Source organism: Onychomys torridus, chromosome 6 (genome assembly GCF_903995425.1).
Source record: "Onychomys torridus chromosome 6, mOncTor1.1, whole genome shotgun sequence".
NCBI lineage: Eukaryota > Metazoa > Chordata > Mammalia > Rodentia > Cricetidae > Onychomys > Onychomys torridus.
The window spans coordinates 14,829,529-14,846,748 of record NC_050448.1 but is presented as its reverse complement, the minus strand read 5'-3'; the positions used below and the strand labels follow the sequence as shown (position 1 = coordinate 14,846,748).

The 17,220-nt window shown below is 46.9% G+C and overlaps 1 protein-coding gene and 1 long non-coding RNA gene across 10 annotated transcripts in view; both read right to left on the bottom strand.

The window, feature by feature from the left end:
- LOC118586042 overlaps window positions 1-17,220 on the bottom strand; it is a 493,690-nt gene that overhangs the window by 28,606 nt on the left and 447,864 nt on the right. Inside the window, exon 2 of one of the 9 annotated variants that reach the window (XR_004945279.1) lies at window positions 6,418-6,525. The exons of the other annotated variants lie outside the window; for them this stretch is intronic. This is a non-coding gene — a long non-coding RNA (uncharacterized LOC118586042). The remainder of the gene's footprint in view (window positions 1-6,417; window positions 6,526-17,220) is intronic. 9 annotated transcript variants of the gene reach the window in all.
- Sox2 (SRY-box transcription factor 2) lies at window positions 7,233-9,723 on the bottom strand. The gene has a single exon (XM_036191119.1). It carries the CDS (start codon window positions 9,282-9,284, stop codon window positions 8,325-8,327), a length of 960 nt encoding a protein of 319 aa, XP_036047012.1. The 5' UTR covers window positions 9,285-9,723; the 3' UTR covers window positions 7,233-8,324.

The following is a 17,220-nucleotide window of genomic DNA, read 5'->3' as shown; positions in this document are numbered from 1 at the left end:
AAATATTTTGTGTCCTTAACTTGGAAATCTTCCTGGGGCTGGGTGGGGGATGGGAGGATTACCTGATTTTCTTTTTCCAACTGAAACTTATCTCCATAGTTTATATGGAAATAGTAAGTTTGTAGAATGACATTGTTCACGGGGCAGGGAGAACTTTCTACAGGAATCAAAGCAGAAACATGCCAGAGAAAATAGGACCTGATTAATTAATCTCAGCAGAAGGGACCACTTGATATATATTCATAATTTATGCTGGGGAACCAGCATGCTGAGAGAGGCAGGGTACCCGAGCACCAAGAGCAGGATACTGAGAAGAAAGTGTGAGCTAAACATTTAAATCAATTTCCTGACAAGCGAGCCTCACCTCCATATGTTCAGGTTTACTTGGCCGTCTTGGATTCCAAAATGTTTTTGCACTATTTCACAAAGCTGAAGAGAGGGTGTTGAGAAAGCTGTAAGGGTGTTAGCCTAGTTCATCAGAAGTTGGAGTAAACAAACTCCCAAGGAGACTAGATTTTAAGGTACCTTCCCTGGAGAGGGAGAAGGAAGGGGACCCTGAAAAGAGAGGCTTGCTTCAGCCTGACTGGACTGTGATGTTATGCAATAGCCCAGGCTGGAGCTCTTGGATAATTCTTGCTGAATCATTACTCTGTGAGATCCTGGGCCAATAACAGAATATAAAGCCCAGTTTCAAGACCCTTTGCATTGGAAGGGAATTTTTAAAAAAAGAGAAAGAGAAAGCAAGCAAGCAAGCAAGCAAGCAGATTTAAGGGTTGAAAAGAAACCCTGGGCAGTACATCTCCAGTACACCAACAGTGGCTCTGTCCATCTTAGACACACTCCAGCCACCAAATGGCTTTCATCCATAACTTACTCCAGCAATGTCTATAATCGGTGTTTGACTCTAACATGGCATCATTCTTATTTTGAGATGGGTCTGATGTAGCTCTAGCTTCCAGTTGTATAAATAAATCCTCAGGAGTGGAAGGTATGGAGAACATGGAAATGGCATGCCAGCGGTAAGCCAGGAGCTGTTCTAACCACCATGATGTCAGAACCAGGTCCAAAGCTGTTACTGGGACTCTGGAGGGTGAAACAGGCAAATCATGGCACATCTAGAAAGGCCTCCGGCCTAATTCAATAAGAGCCTGAAGTCCTGAGCTCAGAACAAACCAGCTAGCAGATCACCCAACTTTCAAAGCACACATAAAGGAAAAGAGTCCTCTGTAGATACACATGAGTAGACCTGGGATTAGTTGTAGGAGAGATTGGCCATTTGAATGTTGGGGTGGTCAGGGGCCTCCCAAACTGGATCTTTTGGTAGTGTGATGGAGGTCAGCTTTACTGGCCTGGCTAGAAACTCTCTGGTGTTTCTTTTCCCAATTAGGCCTCCCTGAGATGCTTCAAGCCCTGACATTATAAGGTGGGGATAAGAGCACTCACTACTCGTGGCCTGGCCACCAGCGATAAGAATGCTGTGGAAGAAATCATGGCTCCTTATAATACGGTCACTATTATACCACCCTCTGGGAGTGAGGGCGACTCAAGTCTCAAATGCCAATATTCCTCCCTTCAGGAAGACACAGAGTGATGACAGAGTTTCAAAGTGACTTCCCAGGCTACCCCTGAGCCAGAAAGGGTGGGAAAGAGGTGAGAACACTGACCCCCAAGCATAATGTCACTGCCTAGGACCTGCAAGAAGAGCCAGCGTCTTTGTATCCAGCTTTGAGACAGGTTTGGCACCTGCTTTCCCGTCTCTCACCTTATTCTGCTAGACAGAGAGGAAATCTGGCTCCAATCAAGCCAGGGGGTGCGGGGGTATGGAGGTGTGGGGGTGGTCTGCATAGCCATCTTACCCCACTTCACACCTGAGGAAGTACAGGGCTGGCTCAGCTTTCTTCCATCCCCACCCCCACCCCCCAACCAGACAAGAAGACTCTCAGAGTTTCCCACACTTCTGCCAGTGCTCTGCCTCTGGTCCTGGGTGGGAAGGACCCAATGGGGCTTGGCCATAGGCGGAGAACTAGGGTGAGAGGTTAAGCAGAAAGTCCTGGGCCAACAACTTCTACTTTGGAAAGTCTGGGGTTCTCTCTGGGGCCAGGAGGTCAACACACAGAGGTTCAGGCTCCCGCGCAGGAGGCAGGGGACTTTGTAGCAGCAACTGAGTGCAGGAATGCAGGAGGGCAGAGAGGCTGGGAACCCCTGAGCGTTTTCTTTGGTGGGGGGGAGGGGGCTCTGGGGATAGGGGTCTGGTCTCGGTGACATCAGGAACTGCCAGTCCAGGTTAGCCACCGGCTTGGTTTGCCCCAGACCAAGCTGAGCCTCTAGGCCAAGGACCTGCAGTCCCTTCCTGTCAGGCGGCCTGCAGGAGGCTGGGGAGCTCTCAGCTCAGCCCTGCCGAACCTGGGTCTTGAGAGGCAAAGGTGGTTTAAAGAGCCGAAATCTTTATACATCCGTGCCCACTGGACTCGGTATAGACCGGCAGATAGGGTCAATAAAAAAGGAATAGCCCCTCGGAGCTTTGAATCACCTGAGCAGCCTGTCAACTAGAAAAACTACCTCTAGTCGGAACGCTGGCCCAGAAGCAGCAGCTAAGTCTCTGCAGCTCTCAGAGGAGAAAGATTTACCGCTTGCTTCCGGAGAAAACTGAGACCAGCCCCCAGGAAGTCAGAAGTGTTCCCATTCTACCAAAATATAAAATACAATTCATCCGGAACCGCACACAGAAAGGGCTCTGACTCGAGAAATTCCTGCTTACCTGAGTACTCCAGTCTTCCCAAGAGAAGTCTCTTTAGTTAAAACAAGAAAGTCCAGTCGTCCATTATTTTCTAAAGGCCACAGAAGGAAAACATCTTCTCGGAGAATAACAATACTAGGGCTGGCCAGCATCCCTAGAAGAGAGGAGGCTCTCGGCCGGTGTCACGGGCACATTTCCGGTAAGTTTTTAATAGAAAATAACTATGAAAGACGTCAACTATTCTGCAGTTCAAGCCATCTCTCTGTCTTTGGAAAGCTCTGTTGAGCTTATTTTAAATTTCCAGAGGCTGTGTGCCTTTGGACATTATCCAGGATCTCACAGCAAAGGACAGTTTCTCCTGTCTTTAAGGGATCCATCTCCTAGACAGGGTCCCTAGGGAGAGGCAGTCAGATATCTTTCAAATCAGGTCAAAAAAGGAAGATGAAGAATATGAAGTCAGTCCCCAACCCAGGCCCAGGTGGACCCTGAAAGGAAGTCTCAGCTCCAAGAGCGAGGAAAAGCAGCAGAAAACAAACAAAAAACAAAGCAAACAACCCCACAGAGACGCAAATTATTTTAAAAGTAATAGTAGGGTGGGGGTATAGGAGAATTATAAACTCAAGTCCTGGCTGAAAGAGTTCCAGGCAAAAGAAATCCCAAGAAGAAAAAATATGAGGCCTGTTTTTCAAAACTTTTCAAAAGGAAGAAATGGGGGAGGGGGGCTTCAGAGAGGAAGTGCTTTCAATCACAACATAAAATAAATAGGTAGATAGATAGGTAGGTAGATAGATAGATAGATAGATAGATAGAGATGCTAACTAATAGTGATCAGGCCACAGTCAGACCTCAATCTCAGGGCAGTTAGTTATAAACGGTGATCAGTTGAAAAGTAAAACCTCATGCACACAAAGGCACGATTGAATTTTGCTCTTGTAATGGTTCTAAATGAAGACCCCATCACCAAGCAGTTTAGCAGTAGTACTCCCCCACCCCCCAGGCGCTGATCAGCTCTTTCAATGTGAGAAACTGGCAGCTCAAACCCAGTCAATGGAGCGCCTACAACAAAAGTTCTGAAAAGCTGAATGAATTGGGCTGTAATTACTACCCCCCAGCTTATCTCTTATTCATTCAATTTATATTATTGTGGAGGAATCTTACTCTCAAAATCATTTGATTACCATTTTACCTAGGGTCATGGAAGAACCTGTGACATGGCAGAAATTCACCCCCCTTACAGTGTTCAGGCCAACAGGAGAAGGGGGTGACTCCTTGCACCCCAACTTACTCTGCCATTACTAGAACTCAGAACACTCAGCCTGGTGCCTTCCACTTCAAACCTTTGCTTTCATTGCCAAAGGAAAGTATGCACCCTATCTAAGCTCAGAGCCTGATAGGGACTATAAAATCCTGTGACTGCTATTTAGACAAGGCAGAGGTTACATAAAACACCATCCAGTCGCCCCCCCCCCATCAAAACTCTAAAAGATCTTTCCAGACATGGTGATGAAATTAACATAAATTATTATGTTGTTCTTCCTTTTAAACCAAAAATAGCCCCTGAAATAGGGGAAAAAATGTAATTCTTTCCTTTGGTCCAGGAAAATGTTTCATGAAAAAAGTCATCTTTGGAGAGCCAGGTTCTCATACACCCTTTCCATCTGAGACGCTACTGAGGGATAGTCTCGGGAGATTTTCCTACTGCAAGAATGTGTCGCTTTCCAGAAATAAGTACAGCTATTACATCCAAATCTACTAGCAGTCTAAATAATTAATTGAAGCATTGCTCTTTGACCTTGAAAAGTCCAGTAGGGACACATTTATAGTAATAATACCTCCGAATGAGCCCTTGTCAAATATTCATTTAGTGGTTAATGTGAGCCATTTTCCCCTGGGATGGTCTGTGATACCAGCTTTCCGGCATTGGCAGAGAGGAACCTTGTTAATCTACTCCCGCTCAGCAAAATATTTTAACACTCTTTAAGATATGGAGGGGGCGGGTGTGAGAGAAAAAAAGTGTAGCAAGAACAGATTATATGCTCATCCTGTTGCACATTTCTAGTCTGTGTATAAAGTCAAAGCAACATTTAAATTTACCCTCTTGACTGGAAATAAGTCTCTTTAACCAGAATAATATCCCAAGGAATGAAGTGAACACCCAGTAATGGAAGCAAGCCATCCCTGGACAGAATCAAGACTTTATCCCTCATCTTAAAAATGAAATTAGTCTTCCTTTAATCCCAGTACTTGGGAGGCAGAGCCAGGTGGATCTCTGTGAGTTCGAGGCCAGCCTGGTCTATAGAGCAAGATCCAGGACAGGCACCAAAACTACACAGAGAAACCCTGTCTCGAAAAAAAATCAAAAAAGAAAAAAATTAGTCTTAAAAATTATTTGCTCTTAAATGTTAAGCAGGGTATAAAATGATACATCTTGGGAACTATTTTACTCAATTAAAAGGCTAATGCAAAAGAAAAGATGTCCTTTTCTTCAGCTGCAGTTTATCAAACGCTGCTGTGTTTGCAAACAAAATACTTTGGCCTATACTTTTAAACTATTTGGTTTGGAGATGTGGGGCTTCTCCTTCTTTTGCAAAGTGATAATCATTTAAATGATTTCAACCCTCAAAAGTGCTCTTCTGTTTTGCAAAATATTTGAACCCGAGCATCTGCCCACAATGTTTGGCTTGAATCAGATTCACTGAGCTTTTTTCCCTGTTCCTTTAAATTGGGAGGTTGAGTCGGGTCAATTATTGTAAACTTTATATATATCCCTAAGATATATTTATTTTCAAATATATACGTTCCATACTGTCCCTTGGCTCGAATTCCGGGAATATCCTCCCTTCTCTCCCAGCACGATCGTTTGGTTCTTTATTCAAAGTTTCTTTCATTCCTACGTGTGAGCAAGAACTGTCGAACGTGCTCATTACCACGTGAATAATCCTATATGCATCACAATGGCTGGCCAGGCCAGGGGAAATTCTTTTAGAGTCTCTGCATTAATTAGAGGGGAAAATGCCTAGCTTGGATTGGGAACTGAATAAATGTCTCTTCCCAGTACAACATAACCGAAAAAAAAGAAAATAAAGAAGTAAACAGCCCACTGAACACCTGAAATGAAGCGATCGAGAAGAAATATAAACATAGAAAACGAGACCTTCAGAGTCTTCCACAACATTAGCAACTCAAGAAAGAAAAGTCTTTCTTGCAAAAGAGGCCACATAGGCCGAGAGGCGAGAGAACCGGCTATGGCCGGTACCCGGCTGCAGGGCAGAAAGCGCCGCAGGATCCTAACTTCTGCAGAGGTGCAGCGAGCCGACGCTCTAGAAACAAGCAATGCTGAACTCCTAAGGACGCCCGATTCCTGGTTCTTGGTGCCTTTGGACAGAAGATGAGCGGAAATAGGGGAAGGGGCGGGGGAAGCCCGCCAGCGGCCTTGGATACGCCAGAACTTGCTGGTCAGTTTATAAAGACCACGGCGGTTCCCCCAACTTTTCCCGCTCCGGCCGAGGACATCGCCAGCCTCTCTTTACTTTTCCTAGGGCGAAAGAAAACAGCAAATCCAATCTCGTTTCCCCACCCTCTCTCCTCCCCTTCTCTCTACTACTGTAGTAAAACAGTTAACAGATCAAAAGCACAATCATGTCCAAATGTGATCAGAGCGCACAAAGCGAAATATCTACCTCGCAGTCGAGAGCTTTCTTCTGTAATATGTCTGCTGCCTGGCTTCTCTTTTGCGTGTAACCGGCTGCAGAGATTATCCGATTTGGGACTACAGGCTTGGACCCGCGCTGCCAAATTAAGAAGTGGAATCCGGGGTGGGGGTGGGGGTGGGAGAAAGGAGGGGAAATAAATAAAAAGTCCATGATAAGTAAGGGAATTTTGTAAGCCGGTCTTCGTTTTTCCCTCGCCCCAAACAGGAAAACGTAGAGGAGAAAGTTTATGAAGTCAGGAAACAAAGACAGAAAACCACTGGTCTCCTCACACAATAGCAGGCTAGAGTCCACCCAAGCACCTACCCGGCAGAACACTCGGCGTGTCTACTTTGTAATTATTCCGATACAAGAAGCATCATTTTCCCCTATAAACCACATTTCAAAGGGCCATTGTGTTGTAAAGAAAATGAAAACAAACCCAGCCAACCTGGCTCTGATTTGGCTCAATACCCCCATCTGCTAAGCTACATGAAAATTTCAGAATCGACTCCTTCTGGCAACAAGTGGTACAAGCTAGCTTAAGCCCACATCGCACTTACTCACGCTGCTTAGGAAAGGAGGGGGTGGACTTGCAATCTATGCCTCTGGTTTCTATTTTAGAAATGACAGCGCATTTCAGTTTCCCGTTATTAATCATCCAGCCATCTTTTTCTTCTGCAGTTGATGCTAACAGACATTGCTGGTAACATCAAGCCTGGCAGCTCACTCAACACGGTATTCTAATTCCCCATTAAGTTATGTCTAAGCACTGCTAGTTAAAGAAATAAAAGACTCAGGCATAATTCCAGTGTCCATATTTCAAAAATTTATTTATCTCAAACTGTGCATAATGGAGTAAAAACTTAAGTTGAAAATGTAGCTGTTATAAGGATGGTATTAGTTCAAATATATACATGGATTTTCGGCAGCCTGATTCCAATAACAGAGCCGAATCTTTTAAAATACAACTACGGGAAATAAAAGGGGAAGAACCTTAAAATATCACAATAAATTTACAGAAATATTACAAACCATAAGAAAATATTCCAAACACAGTAATTCCATATCTTTTTCATCTGAACAAAATGGAAAGGTGGGATTGAACAAAAGCTTTTATAAATTACCAACGATTTCAACCTGCATGGACATTTTTTTTTTGCCTTTAACAGTAAGTTAAAAATTTAGTACAATCTAGAACATTTGCCCTTTTAAACAAGACCAAGAAAATGGTCTTGCCAGTACTTGCTCAAGTTTTCCTTTTGTACAATTTTAAAACTAAAATGTTCAAATCCGAATAAATTTCTTCCTTGTTTGTAACGGTCCTAAATTTAAGCTGCAGAATCAAAACCCAGCAAGAACCCTTTCCTCGAAAAATATTGGCAAATTCTCAGCTTATAAACAATGGACATTTGATTGCCATGTTTATCTCGATAAATACTGTACAAAAGTTGCTTGCAAATATTAAAACTTTTTTTTGTCGCTCGGAGTCTACCTCTAAATATTACTGGTAAAGACTTTTGCAAACTCCCTGCGAAGCGCCTAACGTACCACTAGAACTTTAAAAAAAAGTTTTGCGTAGTTTCTTTCTCCAGATCTATACATGGTCCGATTCCCCCACCCTCCCCGCCGCCCTCAGGTTTTCTCTGTACAAAAATAGTCCCCCCAAAAGAAGTCCCAAGATCTCTCATAAAAGTTTTCTAGTCGGCATCACGGTTTTTGCGTTAATTTGGATGGGATTGGTGGTCTTTTCCGCAGCTGTCATTTTGCTGCGGGAAATGAGATTTTTTTTTTTCCTTTTGAGCATATCAGATTTTTCTTACTCTCTTTTGCACCCCTCCCAATTCCCTTGTTTCTCTTTGAAAAGCTCTCCCCTTCTCCAGTTCGCGGTCCGGCCCTCACATGTGCGACAGGGGCAGTGTGCCGTTGATGGCCGTGCCGGGCACCGGGCCGCTCTGGTAGTGCTGGGCCATATGCAGTCTACTGGGAGCAGCGGGCTCCGGCACCTCGGCGCCGGGGAGGTACATGCTGATCATGTCCCGGAGGTCCCCGGCCTGACAGGGCGCCCTGGAGTGGGAAGAAGAGGTAACCACGGGGGGGCTGGAGCTGGCCTCGGACTTGACCACCGAGCCCATGGAACCCAGCGCCATGCCGGGGGTGCCCTGCTGCGAATAGGACATGCTGTAGGTGGGCGAGCCGTTCATGTAGGTCTGCGAGCTGGTCATGGAGTTGTACTGCAGGGCGCTGACGTCGTAGCGGTGCATGGGCTGCATCTGCGCCGCGCCGTGCGCGTTGAGGCCCGGGTGCTGCGGGTAGCCCAGCTGCTCCTGCATCATGCTATAGCTGCCGTTGCTCCAGCCGTTCATGTGCGCGTAGCTGTCCATGCGCTGGTTCACACCCGCGCCCAGGCCGGCGCCCACCCCGACCCCGCTCGCCATGCTGTTCCCGCCCGGGGCCAGCAGCCCTCCGGGAAGCGTGTACTTATCCTTCTTCATGAGCGTCTTGGTTTTCCGCCGCGGCCGGTATTTATAATCCGGGTGCTCCTTCATGTGCAGAGCGCGCAGCCGCTTGGCCTCGTCGATGAACGGCCGCTTCTCGGTCTCCGACAAAAGTTTCCACTCGGCGCCCAGGCGCTTGCTGATCTCCGAGTTGTGCATCTTGGGGTTCTCCTGGGCCATCTTACGCCGCTGCCCCCGGGACCACACCATGAAGGCGTTCATGGGCCTCTTGACGCGGTCCGGGCTGTTCTTCTGGTTGCCGCCGGTCGCTGCCGCCGTGGTGTTGCCTCCTCCTCCGCCGCCCCCCGAAGCTTGCTGCGGGCCCGGCGGCTTCAGCTCCGTCTCCATCATGTTATACATGCGGGCGCTGGGCGCGGGCGCGGCCCGCCGGCGGCCGCCGACCCTCGGCCCGGCCGGGACTGCGGGGGCCGCGCGCGGGGGCCGGGCTGCAGGGGCCGCGGGCGGGGGCGTCGGCGTGCACGGCCCTGCGCGGAGATCGGGCGGAGAATAGTTGGGGGGAAGCGGAGCTCGAGACGGGCGAAGTGCAATTGGGATGAAAAAACAGGCGCTCTCCTCCTCGGGCCGCCGCGATTGTTGTGATTAGTTTTTGGAAAGGCTTAAGCCTCGGGCTCCAAACTTCTCTCCTTTCTTTCTCTCTCCTCTTCTTTCTCCCAGCCCTAGTCTTAAAGAGGCAGCAAAGTACTTTTCCCTTTTTGCAAACACTCTCTTCTCTGCCTTGACAACTCCTGATACTTTTTTGAACAAGTTAATAGACAACCATCCATGTGATGGGGGCTGTCAGGGAATAAATGGGTTTCCGGCGGCCAATCAGCGAGCGCCGGCTCCTGCGCCCGAGCCCAGCCTCGCCAGAGGGTTTTGCATGAAAGGGGGCGGGGCCTGCCGCGCCGCCGAGCCGAGCCCAGCAGAGCGCTGTGCCCGGAGCGGTGCGGGGGAGGCGGGCCCGCAGGCTGCAGCCGGCCGCGGGGGAACCTTTGTATCCCCCTTCCTCAGCAACAGGTCACGGCGCACGCCTGTTCGAAGGAAGTGGGTAAACAGCACCAAGACGACAGCTCCTAACCCCCTTGCTACGGAGTATTGGCTCCCTCTTGGGTACATAAGGGAGGATGGGGCGCGGGGAGCTGGGGCCAGGGTGGGGCAGGGCCCATGGGTGGTTCAGGGCGACCGTCCAACTAGTATTTCAGGAAGCTGGCAGGGCCGGAGGTGGTGTACCATTGTTCCTCCGCTCACCCGCGGCATTGCTCTGGGTTCCAGCCCCTCTTCCTACCTTGGTGCCAACACCCACTCATTCCCTCTTCTCTCAGTACAGACAAGAAGTTAGACCCAAGCCTCGGGCCTCAGCGCCCTCCTGGCTTCCACGTCATCTGCTCGGTTCCCAAACACGAGTCCTCTGCCCGTGTGGCCCACTGAAGAGCAGAGCGAGGGCCAGGCCCGGTTCACAGCCTTCTCCTAGCCTGACTCAGGTGCGGCTTATGGAACCGCAGCACGTGTCCTCAACCCTAACTCCCTCCTCCACCAGCCTGTCCCATCCAGAGGGTGCAAAGGCAAGGCTTGAACTCTCCTCCCACTCTCTTCCTAGGCCCCCCACCCCCGACACAAGAGGATTTCAGTGGTGGCAGTTTCAGATGAGAGCCCGGGGACGAAAAATCAACAGAAAGAGGCTCCAGAGTGCAGGGATGGGGGAGGGTCACGCAACTTCCTGGCATCCCACCGCGAGGCACGGAGGTGGCATTTGGGCTGTGCTCACAAACTCCCTCCCACGCAGCGTTCCCAGGAAGGGAGCTGCGCAGCCGGCGTTGCCCCTGCTGACTGGCACGGTGGTAGCCGTGAAGGCCCGGCCGAGTTGGTCTAGGGCCGAGAGGCACTGGGGCCTGGGAGGCGCGCGGGGTTCAGAGGTACAGGTGCAGAAAGTGCGCAGGGACAAGGCCTGTGGAACCCGGGGAGCCGGGCCCCTGCAACCCAGGTTGTCGGGGATGGGCTGAGGGCGGGGGTAGGGGCTCAAGAATCTTGCCCGCCCAGGACCCGAGAGGGTAATTTTAGCCGATCTCCCATTGTCCAGACGTAAAGATTTCAATCGGCAGGCGCTCAAAAAGCCCAGAGCCACCGCACCACGTCCGTTACAAATAGGTAGTTTTGTTTCTCTTGTTGTCGCTACACGGAGTCAAACAAAGCCGCGTCTAAGTTTCCTTCCACTCTTGTTGGAACCTTTGTGGCTAAAATGCACTTGGGTACAAAAGGGAGAAGAGAAGGAAAAAAAAAAAAAAAGCCCTGATGCCACTTTTTTTTTTTCCTTTTTAAATAAAGAGCTTAAACCATCAGGGTTACTTATTTTTTTTTTCCTTCTGCAATTCTCTCAGCCCCTCCTCCCCTCAACCACCCCAACTCGGCCCAAAGAAAGCGTTCAGAAGGGTACCGCCGGCCACGCTCCGCATATTGTCCTTACAAACTGTCCTGTTTATTCTCTGCTTCCCAACACCGCTCTTTCCCCCACCCCACGTCTCCAATTCCTACCCTCCCGGACTTGGCTGTTATTGTCACACTCAAGCTAAATACGTTCACTTGACACCCAGAAAAGTTGTGGTGAAGAATTTTTGCAAACTTGAAATAATTTCTTCTTTAATCCACCCTATGCCTGCCCCAGGTGCTCCTCCTTAAATTTTGGTTGCTCTAGTTCTTGGGAACCTGGAAAGGACTTATAGAAACGCGTAAATATTTGAGACTCTTCAAATTAAAGCATTTTTTTCAGCTTAATCGGGGTGTACTATTACGCTCCACACGAATCTCTGGAGACTACAGAAAAGGTTGAGCTAGGGAAGGCAGCCACCGACTTTTCAGCCCGCCTCGTTTCTGGGATGTGGCTGCTGCGCCCCCTGCTGGTATATTCGCTTTTCCAAGCCTATGCTTTTACCTTTAAAAAAAAGGTGTGTAGAAATAATTAAAGTTAAAAAAAAAAACGAGGAGGATGGAAGATCAAACTAATTACACATAATCTAAACAAAAGAAAAGTTAACATATCATATAAGCCGTGGGACCAAATCATAAGAATCAAATTTAATTTGCTTAACTTAGAAATGTACATAGAACCGCCAGATGAAGTGGAAGGTTAAACCAGGGGAAAATAGGTATAAATTATGAGATTCAACATATGAATGAATTATGATTGTCCACGCGCCACGAAGGGCAGGCCGAGCATTCACTTTGTGATTGTGTATGTATCAGTAGGCGCTTAATAGCATTACCCTGAAAACTTAAAAAAGCTTATGGATAATTGTTTGAAGAAAAAAAATCCCAACGAGTTGATGTGGACAACGGTGGTGCACATTTATTAAGATAAATATTAATAATGGGTATGATAAAGGAACATCTTTTAAAAATATTGATAGTTTTCTCTCAAGGGTAGTAAGTAGTAAGAAGCAAATAGCACCCCCATCCCCCACCTTCCAGATGGTGTACAACTTTCAGATGAACGTGTTTGCACCTGAACTCTATAATAATGTACTTAAAGAGGGTAAGGGGTCTGGCTAGGTCTTTTGTTAATTGCTTTATCATATGAATAAACTATGGGAGTACATTACAATTGTGTTATCATTTCTAGTATTTATTTACAGCTTTATTTTAATTAAGCTTGCTGTACTTAGACTTATCGAGGTAATAAACTAGCTGTGGCTGGTGTTTATGCATAATAATGTGCAATGGAAATAAGATTAAAGAAGATGGTGATAGCAAAAACCATTTTTAGTTTATATTTTTAGAACATAAGCATTAAAAAAAATTAGATCACTGGCCACCCGATTTCAATCCAGCACCATCCAGGTCCCCTAAGTCTAATAAGAACTGTAACAGCCCCAGCCCATGACAGAGGCAAACCTCTTTGGGGTTCTAATAGCTGACTACAGTATTAGCAACAATACCCTATTGACTAGTAGACAATCAGAAAAAGACTTGGAACAGGGTGCTTCATCCTCTGAGAATGGAAGATGTTGCCACTGGCATAGTTTATGAAAATTGGAAGTGCTTCATCTAAAGAGAATGTAACACTTCCCTTCCATGGGCAGCAAAAAGCTATACACTTTTAGACCAGCATTAGTAATTAGCATATGCCTGTAGTAATCAGATTTTATTTTGTTCTGCTATATTGGCCCTAGCCAGAAGCCGTAACAGCTAAGCATTACTCAATTTTATTTAAAAATCTTTTAAGTCAGTTTTTCTCCTAAATGCTCCCGGTCCTCCCCAAGTATTATATCTGAAGCCAACTGACAATTTTGTGGAGGTGAGAACTGTAGACTTATTTTTTTTCTTCTTAGTGGCAAATAGAGGTTTAAGTTGCAGTAATTAGCGAGAACTAGCCAAGCATCTTACTATTATGATGCTTGTTAAAAACGCTTCGCTCCTGCATCTGCATTTGAGTGGGTTCCCTCCTCTCCTAATCTCCTTATGGAAATGAAGGCGAACGGCAGGGGACCTGCAGAGTCCCGGAGAATGCCCTTGTTAACTGGAATTTCTCAGCATCGCTAATTAGCAGAGTTTGACGACCACCAGTACTGGGGGAAAGCTCTGTTTAACCACTCGCCAACCATTCCGAGGAAGAGCAGACTAATTTTATTTTGTAATTAAAATCTGAAAAGGGCCCTATTTGACAGTTAAGGCTATGAGAGTTTTATCTCCCCGAGAAATAATTACTGCCTTGATAACTCAATTTTCTGAGAAATGTCAACTGTGGACTCCAAAAGTTTTAATTTCATTACATAAGGAAAAGAAGCAAGAAAAACAGGAGAAAATGTACAGAAAGGCTTTCTAATTCTGGAACTGGTTAAATATATTAGGAGGCAGCTTTAACCAAATGAATTTCTCCTCTCCTTTCTCTGTTATATACCACATTTCTCTAAATGTTAACCTTCTGACCATCTCTTCTGGACAGGACTGTAGCAGGGATCCTTCTGTAGTGAAGGAAATGACATGGGAGCCTGGGATTTAAGAGGCAAATAAAGGCAAAGTGAAGTACAAAAACTATAGGAAAGTTTGTGATTTTAAAAACCAAAGATGCAGAGAATATTGTACCCGAGGCTTAGGGAGAGGCTGAAGAGTCTGATGAGGTGAGATTCTATTTGAGATTCTTCATACTACAGGAAAAGAGAGTGTTACATAGTGAGGACACTGGCATATCCTACTTTATGAAATGCTTCCTTCTGCCCTCAAGTCACCAAAATGTCCAGTCACTCTGCTTGGCAGGTGGGGGACCAGTCAGCTTCCGGAAGGACCAGAGCTTTAAGATTTAAGAAACACAGATGGATGAAGATAAAGGAATGCATTTAGAAGATTTATTTTCCAGATAAATAATTAAGTATATAAAATCACATACATTCTAAAAATATTTAACAAGAAATATACCAGAAAAGTTAGGATATAGAAAGTTGGGGTAAGAATTAGAAAATGAATCCCATCGCTGTGAAACTTCTTCCTCTTCTCTACTATGAAGTTTCCCTTACTGGAGAGCCCGAAGGGATACCTTAATTTTTTACAGTATAGCTTTGAGAATAATGGATGCTCTTTCAATTGTGCCTTGCCCATCCCATATTCCATGTACATTTGTCAGATTTCGGAAGTGTGAAGCATTATCAACAGGGACCATCACCCACCTTTCAAGACACCACAAAGAACAACCACAGACTTCTACCCCTTTCCTGTTACCATATGGATGCAAGGTAGACTGGTAATTTAAAATAGCTTAATCATATTTTTTTCTTCTTGTGTGTCTCTCTTCGGGACCTTGCCTTTAATTTTCAGAAGTGGTATTATACACAACAAATGGACGAGGGGCTGTCAAAGCCTAGACCCAATTTTACCAAATAATTTCACTCAAGAGCTGCAAGGACCCTTGAACACCGAGGAATGCAGAGCAGTCTGCATACTGCCCATTGTAGCCATTCTTTTCCACGGAATTCTCACCGATGAAGTAAATACATTTTCAAAGAGTTCGGCAGTTCGAAACGTAATATAGTTTCCTCTTGCTTTGAACTATATTATACACCCCCATCACTTTTTTTTGTCTTCTGGGCTGTATGTAAATAAAACATTATGACTTTCAGTGTTTCATATATGTCTACGTCTTTCAGATATTCCAGATCAATTATTTTCTGGGCAAAGTATTCACACCTCACTATTTTCATTTCCTTTTTTTTTTTTTTTTTTTTTTTTAATTATCAGTCATGAGATTCTCTTCCCACACTGCTGCTGCTGTCCAGAGGAAAATGTAGCTTGCTCATTAAAAGATCTAATTGCTTTAAAACAGGAATCCCCCTGTTAAAGACAAACAGAACATGATGAGCAGCCACTGCTGGTTCCAATAGCACTTCTGATTCTAAAAATCAGGAGAGAGATTGAGATCACCACAGAGTCCGAATACTTCAGAGAGCCCTCAGTCCCTTTTGCACCCCAAAATCAATGCTCAGAAGTCTATGCTCACACCTGTTTGACAGCCAAACTATTTTGGGCAGTTCATTTTATCAAAGACATAATATGGCCTCCTTTGTCCAGTGGCCATGATTGTTTCCCTAATTTAAAGAAAAAGTTGTCCATTTAAACTTTTCTAGCTTCAATGACTTTGTTTAGCTGTGATATCTATCAGAAAAAGAAAGCCCATAATCAATGACAGCAGTGCAGGCCAGTGATACTGTCACTACTGCAGCAAAGTCCAAGTGGCTGGGACTCTTTGCCTGGATCTTGATCTGCTTTCTTGGGGTGACCTCATATAACTTGCCGCTCTGTGCCACTCACAAGCTTCCTTTCCGGGAGCTCAACCCAATGTAATACAAACACCAGCAGAAAGTGATAAAGGTCTCAGGCACCCCCAAGAGCAAAGCCAAGGGAAGGGGGAGATCTGCTTTGCTGGAAAGGACGGATGGGAAAGGAAGAAAGCGGTCCACCTGTAGCATGATAAGAAAGTAAAGCAAATCTGGGTGGCAAAAGTCACCCACAGTCACCACCAGACCTAAAAGAAGCCTTGGCTACTTCTGGAAGGTTTGCCCGTGGCGCATGCATGCTACGTGCTGTGAATCAGTGTGGCCCCATCCCGGGCGGGTGGGCTGGCATCCTTCAGGCCTTCTGTTGATACCAGAGGCCGCTTCCAAAAGCTCTTCTAACCTCAAAAGCAATGTCTGAGAAGTCGGCCTTCCCAGAGGCCCACTTCTGCCTGTCCTCAGCATCCCCTTCCAGCTCAGGCTCAGAGAGAGCTGGGCTTCCAAACCCATCCCTGTGGAATTCTCAGATCGTTGGCCTGATCATCTTTAAAGGCTCCTTCTGCGCTGGGGCTCCGACTTTTATCTCCCCTCCCACCCTTCTTGGCTTTTTGTTGGCGGTCTCCACTCCTTTTTCCTCTTACCTCCCCCCCCCCCCCCAATTTGGAGATCACTGACAAGCTACGCTGTAATGAGTCCTTCAGAAACTGTTATGATCTATGGTGACAGTCTCCACACCTAATTCACAGATTATTGACAAGCATCGTGGGCTCAATGGTGTCAAGTTGTACTTGTGGTATCTACACCCTTCAGCAGCCCACGTAGCTCCTGGGCCCTGGTTCCGGAGTACAGCCTGGGAGTTTATTGAGAGATGATCATCTATTTGTAGCCATGCTCCTGTCATCCTGGCCCAGCTCTCTCCCTGGCTCTTTGTCTGGGACTTGGATTCCAGGAACTGAAGGTTTTTCAGCATTTGAAAAACGAACAAGAAGAGTAAACTCAATAAACGCAAGCACATCCTCGAACCTGGCTCTTATTAATGAGCCTTGCCCCCCGCCCCATCTCCAAATAGCCTGCCCAACTCCAAACCACAAGCCCTGCTTCTCAGCGTTCTAAGCTTGGGAGGTAGGGGTTGGGGGGTGGGGGAGAAGGAAGGGTTGAGGACTTGGCCTGGACTCAGAGGACCTAAGCTGAGTTGGCCCACCCGGCTGGCTGGCTCACAGGACTCACTACTTTACAAAGCAGGGCGCCCAGCCAACCCACCCGGGCTCAAGCCTGGACCTGGCGACTACAGACCCAAAGCGCCTGCCACGCCCCTAAAGGGTACAGTGCGGCTGGGGAGAACCGGCCGGCTGCCAGCCCGGGGAGGCTCTGCCTTCTCGGAGGACTCAGCTCCTCTTTGGCCGCCTCCCCGCTGGCTGTCCTAGGTGTGGGATTGGAGCAGGGGCTCGGCCACCTGCGGCTGCAGAATCACAATGCCATCGTGCACCGGTGGCGCGCCCAGGCCTGGCTCATCCCCTGGCTCAGCTGATTCTTGTTCGACC

Bases quoted from the DNA above. Each gene is read 5' to 3' on its own strand.
- Sox2 (XM_036191119.1), bottom strand. From the start codon at position 9,284: ATGTATAACATGATGGAGACGGAGCTGAAGCCGCCGGGCCCGCAGCAA.